At 34.1% G+C, this 11,483-nt stretch overlaps 1 protein-coding gene and 1 long non-coding RNA gene across 3 annotated transcripts; both read left to right on the top strand.

The window, feature by feature from the left end:
* Nucleotides 1-655: 655 nt before the first annotated feature.
* LOC142605816 (casein kinase 1-like protein 3) lies at nt 656-6,886 on the top strand. Of its 2 annotated transcripts, XR_012839115.1 has the most exons (16): nt 656-1,040; nt 1,138-1,178; nt 1,566-1,635; nt 1,749-1,897; nt 2,505-2,600; nt 2,675-2,745; nt 2,924-2,985; nt 3,085-3,148; nt 3,332-3,416; nt 3,496-3,622; nt 4,235-4,317; nt 4,429-4,486; nt 4,586-4,719; nt 4,848-5,033; nt 5,130-5,328; nt 6,392-6,886. XR_012839115.1 is itself a non-coding variant. In XM_075777254.1 (15 exons), exons 1-14 carry the CDS (start codon nt 965-967, stop codon nt 5,025-5,027), a joined length of 1,296 nt encoding a protein of 431 aa, XP_075633369.1. In that variant the 5' UTR covers nt 656-964; the 3' UTR covers nt 5,028-5,033; nt 5,130-5,660. The 2 variants fall into 2 exon arrangements, 1 of the variants encoding a protein (XP_075633369.1); XM_075777254.1 differs by lacking the exon at nt 6,392-6,886 and having other exon boundaries at nt 5,130-5,660.
* A 138-nt stretch (nt 6,887-7,024) lies between these two features.
* LOC142605825 (uncharacterized) lies at nt 7,025-7,780 on the top strand. Its single transcript, XR_012839116.1, has 3 exons — nt 7,025-7,164; nt 7,251-7,353; nt 7,516-7,780. It is a non-coding gene; the product is annotated as an uncharacterized LOC142605825 (long non-coding RNA).
* The last annotated feature ends 3,703 nt before the right edge of the window (nt 7,781-11,483 follow it).

Raw genomic sequence — 11,483 nt, 5'->3', positions numbered from 1 at the left:
CACTCAGTCTTATGGGATTGGTGTGGTCATTAGGGTCAATGTAAGATGCATAACGACAGCTCTAAGCAAGAAGATTACCTATCCACTGGGGCCATTGGAGATTGAAGCAAAGGCTATGGAGGAAGGGGTGCACTTTGCTTGGGATGTGGGTGTACGTAAGGTTGTTTTTGAGTGCTACTCCATGATCGTTTCATAGGCATTAACTAGTCACAATGAACCACCAACAACAATACTGAATATATTTGAGGAGATCCGTCATTAGTTACATGACTTTTGATGAATTCAGATAACTCATACTAGAAGACAAGACAAGACAATTCGGGCTCAACGTACCAAGGATATTGATAATTATATAACTTGAATGGAGGAAAATCTTATTTTGATTGATTTAACTTTGAGTCATGATATAATATGTTTATCATCTTCTTAATAAAGCTACCATTTTCTTAAATAATAATAATGATAATAATAATGATAATAATAATAATAATAATGATGATGATGACGACACAAATGACAAAGCTCCCAAGATTGGATCGCCACAAGTACTGTTATTACCAAACCCACTTTTACTGGGGCGGCGGCCACAAAAGGGTCACAAATTTCCAATTCCAATTCCAACCCTTTAAATTATTTTTATTTTTTGATAAACAAACAAACGCAGCTCAATTTGAGTCGTGGTGAAGTCAAACTCTGCCTAACTCACAAAATCCCAAATCTAACCCCTCAACTTGCCTTCTGCAGTCCTCAGCAACAACAACTACTACTACTACAATCCACTCTACAGCGACAAAAATCACGCTCTCATGTTTTTTCTCTTCTGTCTGTGTGGCTTCAGTTTTATCTCAGCTAAGCTATAAAAAAAAATAAATAAAATTTTCTCTTCTAGTTCTTCTTCTTCTTTTCGATCCGAAAGTCCAAAACCCTAGCTCCGATAGAAATAGGGAGATCGGAATCGTTGAGCATGGAACGAATCGTCGGCAGCAAGTACAAGCTCGGCCGCAAGATCGGCAGTGGATCCTTCGGCGAAATCTTCCTCGGTGAGTTTGTTATTATGTGCTTTTCTTTTTGCTTCAATTCGAATTTTATTTCCAAAATCCTGATAGATCTCTTTCAATTTGAACTCTTTCTCTGCAGCTACTCATGTAGATTCCTTTGAGATCGTCGCCGTTAAAATCGTAAGCTCCAATCTCTCTCTCTCTCTCTCTCTCTCTCTCACGCATAATTGTGGATCATGATCTGATTATGCATGCAGATATGTGTGTGTATGAAGTAGTGCATGTATGAATAATTTAAGCTTAGGCTTATAATTAATTGATTAATTAATAATTAAGAAGCAATTGATTGCTAATTAGTATTAACTTTGCAATAATAATAGTAAGCCTATAACTACTACTTCTAAGCTTTAAAATGGATTAATTTTTAGCCATAGTAGTAGTAGTAGTAGTAGTATTCCTTAGAGAGAGTTCCATAAAAGCCCCATTCTCGATAAATGAAAGGCCTAAGGTAGTTTTTGGGTTTCAATTATAATTGTGTTTTTTGCTTTTTTTTTTTTTTTTTTGCAGGAAAATAGTAAAACAAAGCATCCGCAGTTGCTTTACGAGGCCAAGTTATACAACATTCTTCAAGGAGGAAGTACGTATTCTACAAATATACACACAATTTTACTCTTCAAAGTTGAAAGTTTTAGGCTTTTTAGCTAATTGTTTTGTGTGTGTGTGTGTGTGTTTTCTGTGTTATCATCCTAGGGGGAATTCCTAATATAAGATGGTCTGGGATAGACGGTGAGGATAATGTACTTGTGCTTGATTTGTTGGGGCCGAGTCTTGAGGATCTGTTGGTGTATTGCGGGAGGAAGTTCTCATTGAAGACGGTGTTGATGTTGGCTGATCAAATGGTAAGCTTAATGTTCCATTGAAATGGGCTTGTTTTATATTTTTTTAATTTTTTACTTTGCTGTGTTTTGTGCCCATGTTAGAGATGGTGGCTCATATTCTGAACGAGAAAGTAATACTTAACTTCAGTATAGAGGCCTCATGGGTGGAGCTGAGCATTTTTGGGGTTTTGACTGGGGAAGTATTGATATGTTGTAAGCCCTATTCTTTTCTGACAGTGAAGAATTGGCCACCGCTCCTGTGAATGTAGAGACATTGCCAAACTACATAAATTCTTTGTGATGATTTTCTCATTGAGGGCACCATTTAGAGATTCAAAAGCATACGTGTTACAAGTGCTGATATTTTAAATGTGTTGAGGAGCCGTGGTGTGTTGCTTCTGAAGTCATTGTTCTGTTGTTTGCCTGTTGCATTTGGTATTTGATAACATCGACTTCCAATACCATGTTAACAATTGTTTGGAGAAAGAATAGTAGTGTGCACTGTAGATGTCTCTAATTTGGAGATTGTTCACTCTTATTCATACTTTGTACTGTTTTTTTGAGGAATTCTGTAATTAAATTGTTCATCGGTAAATGTTTTACTATTTTCTTTTTATTTTATTTTCAGATTACGAGAATTGAGTACGTCCACTCCAAAGGATTTTTACATAGAGATATAAAACCTGACAACTTCCTCATGGGTCTTGGTCGGAAAGCAAATCAGGTATTATTTTACTGTCTTTATGCTTTACTTTCATTTCAGTGCAAATCATTCTGTGTTTTTATTGTGCTTATCAGGTCTACATAATTGATTTTGGGCTTGCAAAACGATATCGGGACGCAACAACCAATCGTCATATTCCTTACAGGTACTCTTTTTGCTGTCTTCAGTTATGGTTTATTTTGGTTCTTGGACATCTACATCAATTATACTTTTCGGGGAACATATTTAAGGAATAATAAAAACAAACACATAGAAACCTCATTTTTTATGCAGTGAATAGATGCATATCCCTAGTTATTGAAACTAACCATTGTCCCATGTAGGGAGAATAAAAACTTGACGGGAACTGCACGTTATGCAAGTTGCAATACTCATCTTGGAATTGGTAAACTAGGAGATGTTATGGCTCCTTTTTATTTTGCCCTTTTTCTTCCTTTTTTTTGACATAGACACTCATGCTTCTCAATTGGTAATTTCCTCATAGAGCAAAGCCGGCGGGATGATTTGGAATCACTTGGATATGTGCTTTTATATTTTTTGAGAGGAAGGTAGAGCAATACTTTTCACTTATTTCTTCTCTGCAAATTAAATTTAGAGCCAAGCCTACGGCATTTAACCACTTTTACATGTATTAATATCAAGGGATTGGGGTACTGGGTCCAAAAGATGTGATTTCTGCGTTATCATGCTTTGGTGTATCATTACTCTTATGACTTTGTTTTTGTGTATAGCCTTCCATGGCAGGGTTTAAAAGCCGCCACAAAGAAGCAAAAGTATGACAAAATATGTGAGAAGAAGTTATCAACTCCTATTGAGGTGTGTGCCGACTCTGTTGACCCTTGCTATATATGATGAAAGTCACGTGTGTATCTGATGTGACTGTTGTTTTTTGAAGGTTCTCTGCAAATCTCATCCAGTGGAGTTTGCTTCATACTTTCATTACTGTCACTCACTAACATTTGATCAGCGGCCTGATTATGGATTCTTAAAGCGTCTCTTCCATGACTTATTTGATCGGGAAGGTATTGATTTGTAAACTCTAGTTATACATTTTCCTCTCTTTTTGGGTAATTTTCTTTAATGCTGCTGAGATCCTGATTCTCAGTGTGGAAGTAATGTTAAGGCCTGAATGGCATTGTCTATTAGGAATTTAAGTGATCTGATAAAGTGTACACTGTACCTGTTAATTGGACCAGTGGGTTTTGGAGTTATATGCTCGAGTGACAATATAATCATGATGATTTTCTTCTTGGGTGATGTTCCCTGCCCCTGTTCAGACCCTTTCCAATCTCTGCAGCTTCACCACAAAGTTAATATAAATTAAGAGATAAAAGATTAAACGATAGCCTTCAGCCTGTTGTCCCAATGCATCTCTGGGCAATTTTCCCATGTAAGATGGGAGTTTGAGAGTCATACCCATGGACACATGACCTCACATGTAATTTCCTCAAGATATAAAGGCTTCATTTCTGTAAATTAGAAGCACATACTTGGTATCAACTATCAATTCTAAACATGCACAACTAATTGTGAATTAATAGATGATGGCCAGTACAATTCAAACTATTTTCCATGCTAAGACTTACTTTGCTGCAAATTAATCTGTATTCTTTTTGTTTTTGGCAATTTTTCAGGGTATGAATTAGATTACATATTTGATTGGACAATCATAAAGTACCAGCAGTCTCAAAAGAGTAGAACCCAGCCTCGATTATCTGTATGTATATTTGCTGCTTGTCTGTTTACAATTTTTAAAATTATTTTAGTGTGAAATAGGGATATTGACATATTGTTGAGTTTCTAAAAATATTGAATGTACACGGTACAGCCAGTTCCCGGAGGGAGCAGCAGCCATGCAATGCCAATGGATGTGGACAATCATCAAGGTTAGTTCTTGCTGATGGACCTCTCTTCTGGATCTTGATGTCAGATTTGCAACTGCATTAATGAAAGAATATTATGATTGTTCTTTATCTGCTTGGCAGGTGTTAATGCTTCTTATCCAGCTGAAGCAACAGAGCGCATTAGAACTGGAAATTCTAGCGGTCCTGGTGTTCGGATGCATTTTAAATCACCAATGACCAAGAATGTAAATTCTGAGAATCCTATTGAGAAGAATGTAAGGCATTTTCTTGTGACATTTTTTTGGAGGGAGGGGGGGGGGGGGTGGGGAATTGAATTTGCAGTAATTTTAAGCATTATGAGACGTATCCAATTATCCATCTGTGACGAACTTCCCTTATGTAGGTTCTGAGTGAAGCACACATGGCCTCTACTTCGTATTCGCTTGCTGGTACCTCCAAACGAAACTCCTCAAAGCCTGTTTTGCCCTCTGAAGCAACAAATCCTGGTAATGGACATGGCAATAGAATGGGTCCTTCGAGTAGCTGGATTTCATCACTGCCACGCATCTCTTCTGCGAAGTGATATGTGGTAATTTACTAGGCTCATACTTCAGTCATGTTACGGGTTGGATTCCTTATTTTACAAGATAACTGTATTGTTGACTTTTCTGCATTATATTTTTAGCAATGGATCTGCTCAAGAAGATTCTAGTGATACAATCTTTGAAGCTGCAAAGGTGTGGGGATTCGATGTCATGTTTCTGCTATGTATGTGATCAAGAAGATTCTAGTGATGCATCTGTGGAGGCTGCAAAATGTGTCGCTAATTTGATGTGTTGCATTAGCTCCTCTATTGATGCCAGCATGCGTAATTTTTTCTTAAGGTGACTACAATCACACTGGTTGTTATAAACACAGACCACAAAAGCTTGGGTCCTGCGCTGTACATAGATGTCACAAGTGGCTCACAGAAAACTTGTATTTACAGTTCTATGTAATGTGAATGACGTGTGAAAGTATTCTTTAATTCCCATTTCTATTCATAGATAATAAGTGTTTGTTGTGCCATGTGCTGGCTGTTGACAGCTTCTTTATTATACTTTATCCATGTTTATGACATGCTGGTGTAACCTTAATGTTTTATATCTTTTGAATCAGACCCTTGGGTTTCTCCTGGAGGTATTTTACCTAGTAAACTAATTTTTAATGATCTTAATATTTATGATGCCCCAAATTCTCTTCTTTGTTATCTGAAGCATCACTAAGTACCTTGGGAGCTCAAACTGAAGAATTTTTGCATGTTTTGATTTTCTCCTTTTGACCAAGTTAATGAATTTTCATCATAACAATGTTACTTATGGTAAAGTGATCAGGTGAATGAACGTGGACTTCTGAAACTTGATTATGAACAAGAGGGAAAATATGGCTTAGTGAGCTCTAGAATTAATCCCATTAAAACATATTAAAGGAAGTCTTTGTGGATGCATTCTACACTTGCTGATCTACATTATAGAAGATAGGTCATATAAATGTTTATAAGCTGCTATCTGATCTTTCAGGGCTTGATCTTTCTTCTACATTTGGTTGCTTAATCCCTGAAAGTTGGTGTTTTTAAAATTGTGTAGCATGGTGGAGATTCTTGGTGTCTTCTTTTTGATATATGGTACCCTTGCTATTATTTTTTATTTCCTAAGTTGCCTTTTCACATTTTTAGAATTCATTATACTTCCAAGATATACATGTAACATCTCATTATGATAGGTAGGACAACATAATTTGACTTGGGTCTATTTTATAATTCCATTCTTCTTTAAAGAGGATGAATTGTTTCTAGTATGGTTACATTAAGCTATGCATAGTATAAGAAATTATAGCTTTTTTATGTATTTTTTAAGACTAATTTATAATAACCCACTCAGTTATCAGTTCACACTTTGTAATTTGCAGGATTTTTCTTCTGCTACAGCTAGTTTGAAGATGGAATATGGCAGGCTAATACCATTTATGGATGGTATATGAAGACCATAAAAACCTCTTCTCTGCATGCTACTACAACTGGTCAGGAAAGATGCCATACCAGTGCTTACCGGAGAAGTCTGCATCAAAAGAAATGTTGACAACATGGAATTGATATGTTGACCGTATGGAGTATTTGTATGCTAGTTCTTGAAATTTGGAGATGTCATGAAAGTTGCACCCTTGATTTCAACAAAAATTATGAAATTATTGGTAGCTTCTTCTCTGCGGGAAGAAGTGCTTCTGCTTGAAAAGGGGTGGGTTAGATTATTCCTTTCTCTTACTAGGAGTGGTTTTTAATGCACCACAATTATAACTTGGATGTGTTGAAATCTGCTGAGCCCTTTGGCTGGATGCTTGGGACTTGATTAATATCCTGATGTAGTCTAATCAGGAGATTATAAGAAGCCTGCCATCTTTCTCTTATTGCTATGCCATTTTTGTCTGAAAGGTTTCTCGATGCTTGTCCTGCCAGGTACATCCCTTCTGAATGCAGGTTAGTAAGGAAGTTTTTCAATTACTTTTGGTTTGCTAGGAATCTGTCACAATTTTTATGGATTGTGAACTTATCGCATTGGGCACATGGGATTGTTTGGTGCGTTTGTACTATGAGACTTGAAATCCAGGCGGCTGACTTGTCTGTTATTTCATAGCACCAATGTGGTGGCATCAACTGTTTTAAGGAGCCAAGTGTTACATTTTAGGTAAAATTATGCAGGAGAAATAGATTTGCTTTTAACATTAGGGTTCTTTTTCTATGTTTTAATGCTGATATTCCTGTGGGCATTAGTGTATTTCATGACTCCAGTCGATGTGAGCCGTCCCAGGAAAAAAGAAGAAATGTTTTAGGAAATGAGTAGTGTGCAGCAGCAGTCAAGGTGAGATCCCAAAAGGTAGTTATATTGTTATCCACTCCTGTTAAATCATTCATCAAAGATGATGATTCCTATTAAAGTTGGCCATTTAAACGCATTGATAATCTATACTTCATGTTCATCTGCCAAGGAAACCCCAACCCTTTTCAGTTTTATTATTTGGGGTCACTGATATTTCAGGCATTGTGGCAGTCTCTGGCTCTGAACTGCATGTACCGGAAGGATGCCAGACAGGGAAATATTGTTTTGAAAGTTGAACCATATAAATTTTGTAGTGGCTACTGTTGTGATCCAATGCATGCAGGATTTGGTAAAAGTTCTCGGTATATGTTTGCTGAAAATTGGTTTAGCGTGCTGAATATGACCCCAGACTTTATCTTTAAAAGTTTGCTTTGTCTAGTAAATGAAAGAGTGCAGTGGTGTATTGCGAAATTTTTGGTCGTAATTTACTTGCATTCTACTGTTCCTTGTTCCTCCGGAAAAATGATTTAATTTAATTTTTTCCATTTTATTCATACAATTGTTTTTTCATTAAATTAGCACACAAATGCAAACTCGTAAATAGAAAGCTGCCGCCCAAAAAAATAAGGTGCGGAAAAACTGGAAAAGAAATGAAGGTGATTAGTAGTATATTATAAATTAGTCGCTAACTCCTGTAATGCACGAGAAAATTATTAAAAATAAAATTAATTTTGAAAAGAATAATTTTAGAAGTTTTGTTTATATTGCATATTTATTTATGATAATTTAAAAGATTATTTCAAATCTTATAACATTAGATCTTTTACAAACTATAAACAAAAATGTAATCAAAAGAAATTAAGATACCATCACTTAATTGGGAAGAAATATTTAAAAATATGCCTTCTTTGGGTTAAGTGATGAGAAATGTATCCTTCTTTCATTTTTCATCCTCTTGCGACAAACACGAATTTAGGAAAATTAAACTCGGCTTCAATTTTCATTCTATTATGACTACCGAGCCTTATATAAATGTTCCTTCAAAAAGAGGAAAAAAAAAAAAATATATATATATATATATATATATATGTATATATATATATATATATATATATATATATATATATATATATATATATATTGTGGCATAGGTGTCCATGTCAACGGTGAAATCAATGAATCATTTTAGGGGGGACGGTTATTTTAGCTATATAAATTTTAACTTCATTTCATTGCAATATTCATGTTAGAAGAGAGTTACTATTCTAATATGTTTTTATATTTGTAACATGGTAGTATGTAGTGGTTGATCTTTTGTCTTATTATGTCAAGGTTGGGAATTTTGGAGAAAGGAGGATACCATACAATTCAGCGTGATCCAAAACCTATCAATTAAAAGGCCATTGATGATATAAACTATACAATATTTTTTTGAGTCAATCAAAATCAAAGCAACGAACATACATGTATCAAACTCATAATACATAGGAACATAAAAATCCAATGCATCCAATAATCTACATCTAACCCCATTAATCTATGAATTCAATTTATAATTCACCCGCGATCCAATTCTACACATCAGTATAATAATAACAACAACAACAACAACAACAACAAAGTAATGTGCATCTAGAACCAATAACCAAAAACACAAGAAAAATATGAAAGACTTTCGACCTCTAGAGGAAGAAGCCCAAGTTTACAAACCCTATTAAAGTATTCAACTTTTATCACAATAAGACACAAAACCAATAAAAACATATCAGTAATTATATGAAAAATTGACAATTGCAATCAAATTCAAAAATCAAAGGGAAGAACAAGTTAGTCTCACTATTCATTGGACTGTTTCTATAAAGAAAAATATAGAGGAACCAAAAAAAAAGAAGAAAACAGTTCTTTCAAAAAATCACATGCCCAAACCTAAGTCTAAATCAAAACAAATTCAGATAAAATACCCAAGCATAAATCATAGTTAACTACATCATAATCTAGATAAATATATATATATATATTATTAAAAAAATACCGCCACAATTGCAAGGAAAGCATTCAAGTGCTTCTCGTCATCAACCCTGCTTGCTTTATAGATTCGCACAAAAGACATAAGCAAGAGGGAAGCAACCATGGGCAACAGAGTAAGCATCAGAATGAAAGTGCGCGGCTTGTCCTTACAAAATATTGCATACGCTTGGATAAAAAATACCGAAAACGGTGTGAACCACAAGATGGAGGGAGACCAGTTGAAGTGGAGAGAGAGAGAGAGAGAGAGAGAGAGAGAGCAATATATAATCATTGACCTGAGGTATATATAGATTAGAAGATAGATGGATTGATCTGAGCTAATCTGAGACTTGTATACATTGACTTTAGTGTCGTACATTTTGTTTTTTTAATTGAATCCAAACACTAGGATTCATTAAGGATTGACTAATAAAACACAAATATTGTTATGTTTTCTAAGTATAATTAAATTATCATTCCCCCTTAATTTTTTTAAAAATATTTTTTGTTTTTTTTTGTTTTGACCCTTAATTTTGAACACCCTAACCCTTTATTTTGTTTAAACTCAATTGAAATAAACATGATATATGATCATATTAGTACTATTTTCACAATATTTTCTCAATTTTTCTACAATAAAGGTTAAGTGACAAGTTATAATATATTGACTTTTTATCTAAACTCATAACTAACATCATTTTTTTACATACCTTTAACAACTTGCCTAGATTTTATTGCGTAAATGTTTTGTACTCTTAAAATTGCTCATTTATTAAAAAATAAATATTCTTTATGGATTCTGGCTTACTTTACAGTTGATGGTAAAATGAAAAATTTTTTTCCTGCACTTTTCTTTTCCATCAACAAAAAATTACACCACTTGTACTACCAACTGATCTGTATTTCTATGATTCTTTTCTCATTCTCTCTTTCTCCCTTCTATATTTTCTTTCTATCTAATCAAGTAGTTTCATAAGTGTTCTACGGTTTTTCGAGTCCAAAAAGTCTTTTAGTGCTTGCTCTAATTTCAAGAGAATAACCACATGTGTGGTTAAAAATCCATACACTTCAAAAGCAAAATCTTATATGAATTACTATGTATTTTCCTTAGTTTAAGGTTTACTCTCAGACCTACTCTAAGGTGTGTTGCTATTCATCTTTATTATGTATTTTTATTTAATTGATATTACATATGATTATAATAAATTATTATTAATTTGACAAATATTGTGATTTGTTATTTATTTATATGCATTCTATTGTTGTTTTTTTTACAGATTTTTAAACTATTAATATTTTTTTTGACTATTTTACAGTATAGTTGTATTGTATACTATTTAGAATATTATGTTAGATTATTGGATGTAATATAACAATTGTATATACAAAAAGAAAAATTAATCATTTTATTTTTTACTCTCCCACAACAAAATTCTAGCTCAAGACACTATTGACCCCCTTTAAAGAAAATCCTAGAGCCACCACTGCTTAAGTTTATCTAGGATGATAATAGTCCATAATTCTTAACAACCTGACCAGCTTTATATGCTAGCAACATACAAACGCTAAAATCAACAATTACTTATCAGTTGACAACAATCAGATGCTTTTCAGGGGGGAAAAAAAAAAAAATCAGATCTTAGGGCCTGTTTGGTAGAGTGGTTTAAACCCACATTTTTAGTTTTTAAACAATTTTTTTTTATACAAGATATAATTTCTACTCTAGCCTAATCTAAGTGTATATGTGTGAAGTTCTCTCTTGGAAACTTGAATCCTGGCTCTTGCCCCCCCACACCCCTCAAGCACTTATACTTGTAAGTTTTTAAACAACCTTACACATATTTCCACATACTTTGTCACTCACACGTATTTCAAAAAACTACAAACAATATTACTTAAACTCTTCTACCAAACAGGCCCTTAAAATCATGGACTCAAACTATAATAAAGGACCAAACAACTAAAGACTTCGTTGGATAAAACATACTAAGTACATTCTTTTTTGTTTTTTGAAGCCGACAAAGACAATGGCAATTTCATGGCAGACTTCTCCTCCTAGTTAGTATTAGGATACAAACACTCCATTAATGTCATTTACAATATTAATATTATAATATTAATTAGGCAAAAATACAAAATTGACCTTCTAACTTTCACCGTTTTTCATTTCAGTTCTCTAA

Source organism: Castanea sativa, chromosome 1 (assembly GCF_040712315.1).
Source record: "Castanea sativa cultivar Marrone di Chiusa Pesio chromosome 1, ASM4071231v1".
Classification (NCBI taxonomy): domain Eukaryota; kingdom Viridiplantae; phylum Streptophyta; class Magnoliopsida; order Fagales; family Fagaceae; genus Castanea; species Castanea sativa.
This window is presented reverse-complemented; position numbering and strand designations above follow the sequence as displayed.